Source organism: Pavona decussata, unplaced genomic scaffold (assembly GCF_977016875.1).
Source record: "Pavona decussata unplaced genomic scaffold, jaPavDecu1.1 SCAFFOLD_64, whole genome shotgun sequence".
Taxonomy (NCBI): domain Eukaryota; kingdom Metazoa; phylum Cnidaria; class Anthozoa; order Scleractinia; family Agariciidae; genus Pavona; species Pavona decussata.
Window position 1 is genome coordinate 2,834,118 of NW_028145484.1, and position 15,028 is coordinate 2,849,145.

At 40.4% G+C, this 15,028-nt stretch overlaps 1 protein-coding gene across 1 annotated transcript; it reads right to left on the minus strand.

Moving 5' to 3' along the window:
• Positions 1 to 553: 553 nt before the first annotated feature.
• Positions 554 to 10,187, minus strand: LOC146478461 (uncharacterized). The gene is made up of 12 exons (XM_085112033.1): positions 10,054 to 10,187; positions 8,287 to 8,403; positions 7,353 to 7,404; positions 6,792 to 7,023; positions 6,009 to 6,238; positions 5,398 to 5,580; positions 4,438 to 4,616; positions 3,879 to 4,041; positions 3,196 to 3,237; positions 2,677 to 2,859; positions 1,442 to 1,609; positions 554 to 762 (listed from the first exon to the last, which is right to left on the minus strand). The coding sequence occupies exons 2-12, from the start codon at positions 8,341 to 8,343 to the stop codon at positions 701 to 703; spliced, it is 1,551 nt and encodes a 516-aa protein (XP_084968159.1). The 5' UTR covers positions 8,344 to 8,403; positions 10,054 to 10,187; the 3' UTR covers positions 554 to 700.
• Positions 10,188 to 15,028: the final 4,841 nt, after the last annotated feature.

Here is a 15,028-nt window from a genome sequence, read left to right on the forward strand (position 1 = left end):
CTTCTTACATTGTTTTGTTGAGGGGTCGTGTCTGTTGATTATCGTGACTCGGAAGCGCGTGGATGCTACTACATCTCATCCCTCATCGCTCCTGGCCGGGAAAGGGTTATATCCATAGCCTATAACAATTCGGTAGTGATTCTGGTACCCCAATATCGTTCGGAGTCAGAAAGATTTTGTTTATCTGAACGACTTCGCTTTCGTTCTGTGATGTGTGGCAAAAACAAAAGATGCAATTTTTCTTTCACCGTTGTGCTGCTCAAAAATCAATGAATTGAGGTAAAAAAAAAAAGTTAGGAAACTTGGTTTTGACTTTTTTGTTCCGACATTTGTATGTAGCTGGTCATGTTTTAGCGTTTAATTCAGGGGAGGGCTTAGAACTCCCTTGAAAATACCCAGTTTCTGACCCTCACTGCGGATTGGTTTCCAAAGAGTCATATATTTCAGATTAACACAATAAACTGTATGGTATAGATTAACTTGCTCGGCCCGTAGCCCTTGCTAATCTTTCTGGATCATTTCAGACCCAATGATAGATTTGATACAGTGAAACTATGCATGAGTAACTTGCATTTTTATTCTATCAGGTGAATACTACATCCTTGGGCAAGGAACACCCAGGTGCGAGAAACTAACCGCTGCAAACTAATTCTTAATGGCAGTTTAATGCTACTTCGGCTCAGTTATGCTTCCGTGAATTTCACTCTTGGTGGATGGTTTTTCCTTCCTTCACAACCCAGCGTCCAACACCACCGCCTCCGCCTGAAGAAAGAAAGAAAGTGTTTTGTTGTTGTTGTAGTCGGTTGTTGTTGTTTTCCAAGCAAAGGTTTTTTAATTTGTACTAAAGTAGTGAATAGAGTGTGTTTTCACGCCGCTCTACCTGGTCACTTAATCTGATCTGTGCAATGTGTCACAAAACAAATAATTTTTCTGAGTACTTCCTGTTTTTAAGCACTTTCATTTACCTCTGAGTTTAAAAACTCTGGATGGTATTTTCTATTCACCTCCCGACTCCTGAAATTCGCGCGGGATTTTTTGCAAAGCTTTTTCAGAAATATGGTGACCAATTGGAGCTGGTTATCTACTCATTCTATACATACTGAAGCCATTATTCATTGCAGTGTCGGTAAATTATGGAAGATATTTGCTTTGCCGCTTCGTGAATCGGTAAATATCAACCACCATTAATAGAAAACGGGTAAGCTTTGCAAAAGGTTTCATTATCATTTGTAAATGCCTAAAAATGCACAAAATAAAATGCTCACTTCACTTTTGCAAAATTCTTCATACACTTGATTGTTTTATTTATGTTTTTGCGAGTGTATTTGAACAACTCAAAGTAGCTCAATACCTGCACAACTCAGAAGAAACAACTGTAAATTTTGCAGCCCTAAGCTTGCTCACTTGATATAAGAAGTTCAATTAACTAAATAAAGCTTACCTCCGCCAGTGCCGAACGCACATTTGACGGGGCTCCCTCCGGAGGTGGATATTTTACCCCTGGGATTTCCGCGGAGTTTCTTGGTTATAATAACCACACTTCCACCGGCACCGCTTCCCCCAGGGGCAGATCGATGAGCCTTTTTGCTTAAACACTGGCCAGGTTGACCTTTTCAGAATAAAAAATAAATTAGAACTGGTAAGTGGATATGGCCTAAGCTCCATCACTTCACCTCACGCTTACGTACTAATTCTACTGAGAAATGTTGCAGTTTACTGTTTTTAGTAACTAAACTTCATAGCCCTAAGACGTCCGTTCTGTCTCAAGGTGTTAACGGGAATGTATAGCGCGCGTAGACGAAACGTTTCTGTCTTGCACCAGTGCTAATTAGGCGGACAAACTAGGGATGGAAATAAAGTTTATTAGTTTACGTTTGCGGTTCAAAAAATTCATTTCGCTCAGCGACTGTGTCAGAAGACACGCCATGTGTCAGAAGATTATTTAGGAATTAGCTTCCCGAAAAAATACGAACGTGTACAATTTAATAACATGAGTTACATCAGTGGGGTCGAAACATTTCAAGGATCTTTTTTCTTTGTATGTTAAATTCACTGTCTAACAAATTAAAATTGTGGTCTTCAAGAGACTACATGCTTCCCGTCTACATCTAGGCTATCTGCACACACATTTTGACAGTCAGCTCTCTGCCAAACGCTGATTAAGGAGGCTCGCGGCAGTTTTTTTGGACTTAGGGTGGAAGTTTTGAAATTACAATCTCGCATACAAGATAAACTTCGATCTCCTTCATACTACATCATCATTTCAACATATGATCGAACTTCAGTTAGCTTTTTCTTCTTTTAAGGCTGGTAGAATGTTTAGTGTGAAGGATCCTGTTCCTCTTTATCTCCGTTCGCGTGTTGTCGACAAGTTTTTGTGTGCAGGATGTAATGCCTGTTACATCGGCAAGACCAGCCGACATCTCTCGACACGCATTCGTGAGCATCTGAGCAGGGATAGGAATTCACACGTTTATCAGTATTTGCAGCAACCCCAGGCATGTTGTTGTCTAGCTAACGAGACTTGCTTTTCCATCGTGGATTCAGTGTGCACAAGCCGATAGATCTCCTTTTTGGAGACCCTTTTTTTTGTATGAAAACAAACAAATAGTCGTTTATCTTACAATATAGGCACCAGAGTGAGGCAAACGGTTATTTTGTCCAATGCTAGCTCACCTTCTGCTACAATACCGCCATTCAGAGTCAGTTCCTCCAGCTGCAAATACACCAAGCCGCCGCCATTTCCTCCTCTCCCACCCGGGTTGGGGTCATCACTGAAGGCACTTCCTCCGCCTCCTCCACCACCCCCACCGTAACTCAACCTTGAATCAAATGCAGTGCTACCGAACTGAAGGCCGCCTAAAGGAAACGAAAATACGTTAAGTTATTGTATAATGGCTATTTCTTTTGCATTTAACAAGCAGCTACTTTGAACAGAACTCCAGTGTTCGTTTTACAGAGCATTATCTTAGGCTTTGCATAATTTCCTTCTAAAGGAAAACATCAAGCTTTGCTGAAATCGAGGGCAATTCACAGAACTGCACATTATATGCCGGTAAGCAAGGGGGGAGTGTAAATCGCTATAGATTGCTTAAACAGAAACACCAAATGCCATACAAGCCAAATTTTCTGTATATTAAATGAACACTAAAAAATTGGGCCATGGTACAACTTCACAAGAGAAAGAAAGGGTACCTCCACCGCCTCCACCACCGTAGTCTTTTCCGCAAGAATCTCCTGAAAAAATAACAAGAAACGGACAAATCAGATAAAGACAAAGAGCTAATGAATAGCATCATTCATGGTGAGGGCACTCCAGTGACTGCTACATGAGAACTATTTTGAATCTTTACTTATTCGTTCTCTCGTATGAAAATTATGACAAGAACAGAATCTAGTAATTCGAGCTCCCTATAAACTCGAACTAAATGCGGTCCCTGCTTAACTTTATTGTTAAATGCAGATTAATTGTAGGTTAATTTTTTATACATCCTTGCCACTATTATAAGTTCCCGTCCACGCCAATCAGATAATTAAATATAAGTGCGTTTTCAAATTTATTGATCGGGGTGATATTGTGGGCAAGAAAAACGAATCGAAAACGATAGTATGGCGGCAAACCATGACATCCTAATAAGTGCGGACGGGGCTTGAGATAAATGTTTTTAAAACCTCTTAACTTTATTTCAAGATTTAAAGAGACAGCGTGAGTGAATGCTTGTCGGTGCCGGACTGCATAAGGACCTGATCCCGATCGGGAACCGGGTGATCAATTAATATGGGAGAAGATATAAACAAAACATCTCGACCTAAACTATTATATTGCCGCGTTATTACTAATCATGATCATGTTCTCTTGATTATCACTTAACAATCACCTCCTCCCCCGCCAAGTACAGCTGAGCCCGCGTTCCCCCCTTGTGCACTTCTATCATAGCAGTGTGGAGCTCTGCTTAGAGGCCAGTTTCCTGCGGTTCCTCCGTTACCTCCATTACCACCAGGGCAACTGGACTGTCCACCACCCCCAGCGTACGTTCCACTCTGCCAAAAAAAACACAAGCGCAGTAAGATTAGATTCTGATAACAGAAGATTCTAGTCAGACTCGCAGAACGCTGAATTTTGTTTGGTTTTTTGGCTCATTACTTACAAGATAAAATAAAATCAAAATAGAAAAAAGATCCTCGCAGTTAGTACTGTTAGTATGCAACTTAAGCAGCTGCGAAAAGAAAGCCTGAATTCATGGGTTGGAATCCTGTTCAAGCCTGAATTTTTTTCAGGCTTTCTTTTCGCAATTGTTGCGTACTAACTGTGAGGATCTTTCTTCTATTTTGATCTTTGCATCCGCAGTTCAAAATATGTGCTTCATATATTTACATTTATAAAAAGAAAATATATGATAGTAAGATAATAGAAAAAGAAATCAATCTTAACAGTACCGTTCCAGCGTTTCCTCCTTTTCCGCCATCATGGCCGCCACAACCGCTTCCACCACCACCTCCCCCACCGCCAGAGAAATGTCCACCACCACCCCCACCGGCTGCTCCATCGTCACTGTTTTGAGTAGAGTCTGCTCCACCTCCCCCAGCGTTGTAGCCCCCAGGGCCTCCTTTGGAGCCTAACAACAGGTCGTAGCGTATTAAAAATGTAATTGATTATTCCTGGTTTTGGATTTTTCCAAAATCTACAGCCTGCGTGACAGGCACTGGAACACTACGGGAGTGGGGGTTAGGGGTGGAGACGGGTGTGTGCGCGAAGCGAAAGGGCTTGGAAAGATATTCATATGAATCTTCTTAAACCCATGGTCAATAGCCAAAAGAACGTGGGGTTTCTGGTCTTCAATTAATCTTGCCTCTTACATATGAAACAGTTTGCAGATACTTCCCTAAGGGAAGCAGAGACCCCGACCTTATTTAAGCTCGGTCTGTCTTATTAGAGTTTTTTCTCATATCTTTTTAGAGTGACCATTGTATCTTAGCTCGGTATTTTAGCTTTTCTTATTTTGAGGCCTCTTCTATAACTGCCACTTCTTGTGACGTAGTTTATCCTCAATAATGATTCGGACCTCCAAGGAAACATATTTGGACGTACTGTGTACCGTTCAAGCCTCATTCTCATAACTTTTATAGTTGGAAGAGAGGGGAAGGTCTATATAGATAGATAAGGGTCTTAAATCGATCCTTCAGGAACCCAAAACGCCAACAATAAGGCAGTGATCAGGTCAGGACGCCATTTCCAAATCTCCTTTTTCGACCAAACATATAGAACTTATACCATTTTAGTCACCCATATAAAACTTTACTTGTTGAAGAAAATTTTTTTTAATCCAAGTCGCAGTTGAAGACGAAGGAAAAAATCTAATAATTCAACTACACATATGAACTGAAATAACTGCTTACCAGTTCGAGGAGCAGGTCCGTCCCCAGCCCCTCCCCCTCCGATTCCATTCGTATTCGTTGTCCATGCGCTGCCTGAAATATCTCCTCCTTTGCCCATATTTGGTTCCTTTGCAGAACAAAAGAACGTTTCACCACCATGGCCTCCTCCCCCACGTTTATCACCTCCAGCACCCCCAAGAAAACCTAAAAAGTAAGACACAATTTGGCAGAGTAATTAGAATACAGAAATCTGGCTTTTTGGGCGAGAAAAATGAAATCCGAAAACCTTTATTGTAGCAATTTGAATGCACTGCAAAGCATTTGACTTTTATAGTCCAAAAGGGATTTTAAAGGCAAATGTTTTATTGGCCTCTTTCTTTTCATCGGTTTCTAGTGTCAAACTAGCCTGCGAACAAGCTTCCCGGGGTGGGCGAGGGGAGGGGGGGGGGGGGGGGGGCGGAGGAAGGGCTTGCTCGCTGTGGACTTCTCTCTAGACTCACCCCAGTCCTTCGCTCACAATTGACGCTGTGCACGTTTTTAGGCCATGCAATGTTAGATTAGCTTGGTGTTTAGTTCGACAGTAATCGGAGGCTGGAATGCGGTGCTGAGTGAAGATAGCAGGTTACAGTTACCTTTTCCAGACATGTCTATCTTGGAAGTTTCGTCGATGGATAACGTTTTGGCTCTGAAAGCTAGGATTCCTCCCAGTCCATTTCTCTGCCCATCACAAGTCAGGACACATTTGTTTCGCAAAGACACTTTACCAAAGTATGGCAACGATTGGGCGATCAAGCACGTGTGCTTGTCGCTCATAAGGGACATTCTGATTGGTTTAGTCAGCCTTACTTGGCAGACAGATGCCCTTGTGCAAATACAAAACAAAAAATGAGAATTACTAACGTTTAGCGTTTTAACATTGAGGAAAGCCATTTAAATCAAACCTACTTAGAATTAGCATAGCCCGGCGAGCGACTATTAGGTAAACTTGCGATTTGATTGGCTACATAACAGCTTTCTAATTTTTCGATAAACTGTCCGGGGAGCCCAAGTAACGAAAATCTCTGATTTCCAGGCTTAAAAAACCAAGAATCGAACTTCTTTGTTTAATAGATAAGTCAATGGATTACTGCTCAAACAATTAATCGGCTCGCTCTCGAGTTTTTGTCGACTACACACACGGAGCTTCGCCCCTCGCCAACTCAGGGATCAACTGATAAAGACTCGCGAGCTCGAGTTTGCTGTCTAAATTCTTCATTGATCCTTTGGCGCTGCTAAAAAATGCTGTAAACTGGGTGAATCTAAGCTTTAACCACATAGATAAAGTCCAGACATGTGACTGGCTAACTTAGAGTTGAGCTACTGGGCAAAACGGTCCTGTACTTTAATGGTAGAACTTTATTCAATCCAAGTCTTACCCATTTTTGTCAGTCGTTGGGATGACCTTTTTCACTGTCACTACTTCGTACTTGCCATAGTTGTACAACTTCGCGCGGCTCACAAACAACAACAATTTGTCGCCAGTTTGAAGCTGTCCTTCTTTACAATCGGACAGGGCTAATTGAGATCGGCCGACTCGACCTACTTTCCAAGTGGCAGAAAACGTCTCACAGATGTCGACTGTTTCACCATCGCAAACAAATCCTCCGCCTGTATTTGCAGAAACAGAAAAAAGCAAACAAACAGGGCTCGATTTACTCATTTGTGGAAGTGATTCGAACAAGTTACTTTGAATCCATGGGTCAGCTGAAGAGGGAACGAACGTAAATTGAACAAGGCCAGTTTTGCTACTCTAACCTAATTTCGGCCGATTATCCTGAAGTTGGCAGGTAAGCCGTACAAGACAATTTAACTAATACCAACACCGGATAAAAAAAACTTGTCAACCTTTCAGTGGCCTGAAACTAACCGGCCAGCCCAAAAGCATTAATCTACTTACGCTACGAATTGTAAAGGTGGTCTATAACATATTAACTTACTTCCAGCTTCAATTGTGGTACAGTTCGAGTAGCATCCATAAACAATTGCAACCTGTGGAGAGGAATATTGCTTTTCTTTCAGTAACACCATGGGTTCAGTATTTTAATTTTGTACCATTTTTGTCGGAACTCAGATGGCGGTACTTCTAATCATTGCCACCGCAGGCCAACCCTTGAAGCTCGCGCATAAAATTACTAAAATTTAAAATAATTTCTTACAGTTAACACACCATAAACTGCCGCTTATAAGCCCCCTCCGCTTGTAAGCCCTCCCGGTTATATATAGGCCCATCTACCTGTAAACAAAAAATACATCCGATTTTAAGCCTTCCCCCCCCCCCCCCCCCCGATATATACTCCCTCTAATTTCGTTCGTGTTGTTAGTTTTAATTTTGTTCCAGTAAATGAAAAACGTAATTCGATCAACAATGCTATACTGGCTCGATTCGCAACGGGTTTTTTTTTATTCCGGTTATAAGCCCCCTCGGATATAAGCCCCTTTGCTTATAGGCCCCTCTAAAACCCCTTACGAAGTTGTATAAGCCCAGGGCTTATAAGCGGCAGTTTACGGTATACTGCTGTTCGCGCACGGAATAATTAGGTGAGTGATGATGACGTAAAATAAACTGAATGCCCGAAGGTAATAAACGGGTAATGTGTCACTGAGCTATAATAAGACTGTCACATTATTACTCGGTCGTAAAGAGGGGTTCGCAATTATAGAAGAGAAGAAAAGCTCATTTCTTTTTGTAACTGGCCTATGGAAGCTAAGGCGAATAAAGAATAAATATGCGACATGATGTAAACTAATATAATGATTGTAAAGTTTGCGCCAAAAGGTCATGATTTATTAATCTGCTGTCATTTTTAAGTTTTTTCATAAATCGCTGAGTGTTTATTAAATCATATAAACAAAGACAAGATATTCACTTACCCATATTTGCTGGAAAGTTATCGACACCAGCAGAAGAGAAAAACGATGCAACTTCATTTTTCCTCTCTGATGCTCAAGATTCAATAGAGGCGATGAAATGATTTGGACGCAGTTTACCTGTCAAATAATACATACAGACTGGAAATAAATCTTTTGATTAAAAAAAAACGGGATCATTTTAAAATGCAATTCGAAGGATCTGATTGGCTTAGGGTCCATGGTATATGAGCCTTTATACCATGGCCAAGAAATAGATACTATTAAATTGCCTTCTAATTGTTCTTGCAAAGCGAAATCAGCAAAATCTAGCAATATTTCTTGAATTATTTTAATAAAGTAATTATTCAACTCACGCTTGTTGGATATGAGATGATTATAGCCATACTCGGCGCTACGCGCCTCATTGGCAATCTATCAAATGCGCCGCGAGTCGTGGAATAATTGTTAATTAACTGAGAATCACTCCGCTTCATAAATTATACATATAAACTCTCTTATTTTATAAGTGGGGTAAATAATAATCACGCAAATGTGAAGTTAAAGATTGAAGCCTGTAGGAAAATGTTGTTGTTATAAAGAACCGCTAAATGAATGTCAAACAGGAAACGGAAGAACACTGATACCCAAGGAAATGGAATAATTAAGTTGGTGGACCGTAGCAATCCACCTTAACACAAAGAGATGCTTTAAATTCGGGTAGATTCAACAGAGGCATCCAACGAGAATAGATAGGCTAACAAAGTACTTGAAATGATGTTAATTTTGTTCTCAGAATGTTGTTGTTGATGATCCTTTATGTCTAAGATTACACGGTGCGATTCTTTACCCGAAAATTCAAATTGCAAAAACAGTCAGTTATGATTTGCTTCGTGAAAATGCTAGCTAGCCTATTTAGCGCATAAATGAGGCCTCTGAAAACAAAGGAATTATTTAATTATTATTATTATTTTTGAATTTGAAGTTTATAAAGTTTGGGCTGACATTTTTTTTTAAAACGTGAATCCTAGTTTTTCCATCACACTCGGCTTTTATCCAGATTTCTGACCCGGTTAACGCAACAAGGTGACAACAAGCCGATGGATTCCCCGGATATACCGCGGTAACTGGAATTTTCAGGAGCTCACAACGAGAAAATTTAAGTTAAATACTTCAAATTTCAAAGTTTTCTGTTTTCCTAAAACAGTTTTAATTGATCAGTGTTCGGACTCGCTAGCTGAACTTTTAACGTCACAGAACTTATTTTAGGGGACTGAACCCCATATCATCCTCTGAATTTTAAGCTTGCCTCAGACTGTCAGATTTTACACTCTAACGGCACTGTTCCTTCCGTCCCTCGAAAACAAAACTGAGGAGTTAATTTCCCATGGTACGAAAATCTTTGGTGATATTATAACATTGGTGCCGCGGATGGTATTACAATGTCATTTACTGCTGTTAGAACAAGGTTAGAATGTTGCAATTCCAGAAAAAAAAATTCTTTAACGAAAATGTGTTCAGCAACATATTCTTACTTACTAGGAAATCAACAGCGGCATCAAAAAATACTTCTCAAAGGATAGCAAGCTGATCGACTCGGAAAGCAAATGAAAACAGTTTTATGGAGTTACAATGGCAAAATTATGAGCGAAAGCCTCTTGCTTGTTAAAAGAATATGTAGGCAATTTTGTGCACGTCTGTACGTACTAGTGCTTACAATTTAAGCGCACAGTTTTGGTTGTAAAGAGAAAGGCCCTAAATCTCCAGGATCATTTGAAAACATTCACTGACCTTATGACGAACGTCAGGTCGTGTCGATTTCTTCACGATCTTTAGCAAAGCTGTTTCCGATAAAACTGCCGAGTTAGTTTATGCGGGTCCGTTTAAATATATATCATCCAGGCGTAATTTATGCGCGTCCGGCGTCGTTAATAATTCAAGTGTAATGACGCATTTTGTAATGTTTATTTGACTTGCGCATTTTTCCTGTTTTTTCCAGCATCCTTTTCCTGATTATCCGTTTTAAAATAACCTGACCTTATGACGAACGTCAGGTCTGTAGATTTCTTCACGATCGTTAGCAAAGCTGTTTCCGATAAAACTGCAGAGTTATTTTAGGTTGGGTCCGTTTAAATATCATCCAGGCCTTTTTCATGCGTGTCCAGCGTCATTAATAATTCAAGTGTAATGACGCATTTTGTAATGTTTATTTGACTTGCACATTTTTCTAACTAGAAATGCAGCGTTTGAAACAATGCCTTCGCCTTTCATCCTCAATGTCAGGCAATTTGCTGACAGACGCAAAGTGTAATACATTTGCAATAACTTGCAATAAAAAGGAATTTTTTGAAATGTTAACAGATTACGCGGCACTTGATAAGTTTTTGAGACCTCGCTTTGTGAGAACGACTTGCGTCAGATCTTCCGTTTCCTGTTTTTCCAGCATCCTTTTCCTGTTTCGAGTTCACAAAGAGGATTTTTGTAACAAAGGCTTATCCGTTTTAAAATAACCCACTTAAGGACGGTGCCTAAGTAAAGAAGTATTTTTTTTTGCGGTTTATGACTATGTGGGGAAAGCAGATCTTAGCAAGGGCTATTGATATCCAAAAAGAAAATTGGGGGTAACCACACATTTTTTTAGTTAAGCAACAATTACTTTAAAAAGCAGTAAAATACAAAGTAATGTATGACATTTTTTTTTCCAAATTTAATCTTTTTTATCTTTGGAAAATGCAGGGTTACCCCCAATTTTCTTTTTGGATACCAAGGGCTTGTTGCTTTCTCCGCATAGTTTTAAATCGCGTAAAAATATCCCTGTATAAGTAGGCACCACCCATATAGGCAACCCAAGTATCTCAAGATGCGCAGAATGTATGCGCAGCAACAAAAGTAGGCACCCTCCTTAAACTCCTTCACGGGTTCCAAACTTTTACGTTTGCGTGATAGCAACGGACGCCTTTCAAAGGAATCAAGGGAGCAGGCTCCCTGGTAGCCTGCTTTTGGGAAAGAAGCCAGCCGCGTAAGGCTTGCTTGCTTGTCTTTCGAGAAAGAAAATTCGATAATGCCTATTCTGCTTGCCTGAGTGAATTCGAGGGCCTATACTTCATTTGTTGGGGGGAGGGGGGTGTGTCTCTTTTTTCGTGAACTTTACTGTTACCGACAATAACCGCGAAACTTGCGAAATTTTTCAAGTTTTTTTTTATGAATATATAGACGTTCACACAGCTTAACGCTGAATTAATGTGAACAAAAATATTCAAAGGATTCAGTCTTCGACAAACGTTGAAGAGGCTTGTGGATTGGCATGTATAAAATTGTACTTTGCTACATTATGCTGGCGCCATGGAATTAATTTATTAGCACTTTTAAAATCTAGAAATAATCACTTGCCGCAAATAATTGCCTCCGTTTTTGGTCTTGGCCAGAAAAATGAAAATTCTACTCAAGGAAATACGGATATCAGACAAACCAAAACTGATGATTATTGTGTTATATAGGTCTCTTTTACATTTATTTTTTCAACTACCAGGCAGGTGATTTTTCTGGGTGGGCAACTAATGTATCTCTTACTCAAGTAGTTGGGATACAAAAATGTTTATTTCTGATGATTGGGGGAGGGGAGGGTGCAGTACCAGAGGGACTATCAGTAGAGGAGTGAGTGTCACAAAGGGTGACAAGCAACTTAAGAAATGTTCTTAATCTCATCAAAATCCATGTTTTGACTGCAGACTCAGAGCCCTTCCTGTTTGTAATGAATCTGTAGAAGAAAAGAAAATTACTGTATTTAGAAGCTACAGTCATCTCTGTTCAATGTGTGGAGAGGTACTTTAGCATTGTCCCTGAGAAATTTTTGTAAAGTTGTTCAAAGAAGCAATCGCAGTTCAGTTAGATTATACCATGCACACAGCTGATGTTCTGGCCGGTTGTTCGAAAGCCGATAAATGCTAATCCCCGATTAAAAGTTAACCGAGGTTTTCATCTCGCTGGTTAAAAATGTTTTTGGAAGCTGATTTTAAGCTAAAGTTTAGGGAAAGTTCAAGTCAAAACTGAGGTGCAAAGGTGTTTTGGAAAAATAATTAGTGATTAGTAATTAAACTCGAATCAAACTTCACGTTAACCCAGGAGTAGTTTAATCGGGCTTTGAACAACTGAGTCCTGGTTACTGACCTACACCACAAGTCACTGCACTCTTAAGGCTGGTTTCCATATGATTGCGGATCGCAGATCGCAGATCGCAATAAGTTGTGCGATCGTCTGCGATCATATGGAAACCAGCCTTTAGATAGAACATGGTTCTATCTTCTGCGATCGTCTGCGATCGCGATCGCAGAAGTAGTTTCCATATGATCGCAGACGATCGCAGACCTTATTGCGATCTGCGATCTGCGATCCGCGATCATATGGAAACCAGGCTTTAGGGTAAGAAACTTGACAGTTAGAACTCAAAGGTTGTGTCCGGCATCATTAATAATTTCAAGTGTAATGATGCATTTTGTAATGTTTATTGGACTTGCGCATTTTTCTAGCTAGAAATGCAGCGTTTGCAATAATACCTTCGCCTCTCAACCTCAATGTCAGACAACTTGCTGACAGACGCAAATTGTAATACATTTGCAATAACTTGCAATAAAAAGGAATTTTTTTGAAACGTTTACAGATTGCGCGGCGCTTGATAAGTTTTTGAGACCTCGCTTTGTGAGAACGACTTGTGTCAGATCTTCCGTTTCCTGTTTTTCCAGCATCCTTTTCCTGTTTCGGGTTCATTAAGGGCCGGGGATTTTTGTAACAAAGGGTTATCCGTTTTACAAATAATCCACTTAAGTACGGTGCCTACTTATAAAGAAGTATTTTTGTGTGGTTTGTGACAATGCGTAGAAAGCAGATCTTAGCAAAGGCTATTGAAATCCAAAAAGAAAATTGGGAGTAACCATGCAGTGAAGAGTGAAGACTTAATTGGCAAATAAAATAACAGCAGTAAAATACAAAGCAATGTATAACATTTTTTTAAAAGTGAAGCTTTTTTATCTCTAAAAAAATGCATGGTTACCCCCAATACCAAGAGCTCTTGTTAAATTCTGCTTCCTCCGCATAGATTTAAACGATTAACCGCGCAAAAATGTCCCTGTATTAGTAGGCACCACCCCGAGAATCATGAGATGCGCAGAACGTATGCGCAGCAACAAAAGTACGCACCGTCCTTTTAAAGTTTGTAACCCGTGAAGGACTTTTTAAAGTCCAAACTTTTACGTTTGCGTGATAGCAACGGATGCCTTTCATAGGAATCAAAGGAGTAGGCTCCCTGGTAGCCTGCTTTTGGGCAAGAAGCCAGCCGCGTAAGCCTTGCTTGCTTGTCTTTCGAGAAAAAAAATTCGATAATGCCTATTCTGCCTGTCCGAGTGAATTCAAGGGTCTATACTTCATTTTTTTTTTTGGGGGGGGGGGGGGGAGGGGTGTCTCTTTTTTCGTGAACTTTACTGTTACCGACAATGACCGTGAAACTTGCGACATTTTGTAAGTTTTATATGAAGATATTAATAGACTTTCACACAGCTTAACGCTTGAATTAATGTGAACAAGAATATTCAAAGGATTCAGTCTTCGACAACCTTTGAAGAGTCTTGTGGATTGGCATGTTATTAGTTGTATAAGCCCGGGGTTGATTCGAAAGAAAACAATAGAGTGCAATGATTAAAAATATACAGAAGTAGCTAACGACCCTTTTAGAGAATATTAATCCAGTATGTTGCACTAAACACTAGCTGAGTGTCCCCACGTCAATCTTGGTTACTATTCAACGTTCCTGGGAAAAAATACTCGCTCTTCACTGCCAGCGAGCAAGACTTTTTAAAAAATGAAATTCCCAGCCAGCTGTAACTGTGATGTCAGTCAACTAGCCAGCAAGTAAATCCGAGCTTGTAGGTATACGCAGCATCTTCCTGAGACTTAATTTGTGTATATATCTTTGTGTCATCGGCAAACTTTGCAAGATGGCTCTTCAGGACCGAATCGGGCAAGTTATTTACATAGATGAGAAATAACAGCGCCTAAAATGGAGCCGAGGTATTCCGGAAGTGACAGGCAAAGTATCAGAAGCACCCAGCACTAAACTTTTGGCATTCATCACGAACCAATTGATCTTACCAGCAGTCGAAGCAGAAACCGGATTGATGTCACCAGACATCAAGAGGCAAAAGGTAGCATCTGAGTTGTTGTAGTAACAAACGTAGCACTTGCATTACATGGCACAGTAAATAAGTGTTGACTTAATAACTAAAAAGAGAAAAATAGCAACAGCTTTCAAAGAGCTCTTCGAGTGACGACCTGATTCCCTTAATCATCAACAATCCATTGAAAGAGCGATCGTTTTCGGGAAAACGGCAATAAAAAGGTAAAAAGAGTCCAAGACTAGGGGTACCTCCAAGACTACAGGTCGTTCGATTACGAGCCGTCCTCAGTTCTGTCATTATACCATTTTATCCCGTGCGCATACTCAAACCTCAAAACATACCACATGGAAGACAATATTACTACACTGTCATATATATGACATGGCTGAATCTCAGTTTAAGTCAGTATGGTGGAACCGAGGTGCCAACGAAAGGGATCTGTCTCATATGGTCTAGGGGCCGACTTTTCCCTCCCTCACTGTCTTGTCGGGGACAAGGTATCGGAAAGCAGCGCGGAACCATCTCCAGCTAGCATAAGCGAACCGCGGGCCGAAATCTCGTGGTGTATCGTCATGGTACAACGCTCCGGCAAAGTGTCC

Coding starts and splice junctions, on each gene's coding strand:
- LOC146478461 (XM_085112033.1), bottom strand. CDS start 8,343: ATGAAGTTGCATCGTTTTTCTCTTCTGCTGGTGTCGATAACTTTCCAG. Junction 7,024..7,352: donor TACCACAATTGAAGCTGGAA/GTAAGTTAATAT, acceptor CTGCAAATACAG/GCGGAGGATTTGTTTGCGAT. Junction 1,610..2,676: donor TGGCGGTATTGTAGCAGAAG/GTGAGCTAGCAT, acceptor TATTCTGAAAAG/GTCAACCTGGCCAGTGTTTA.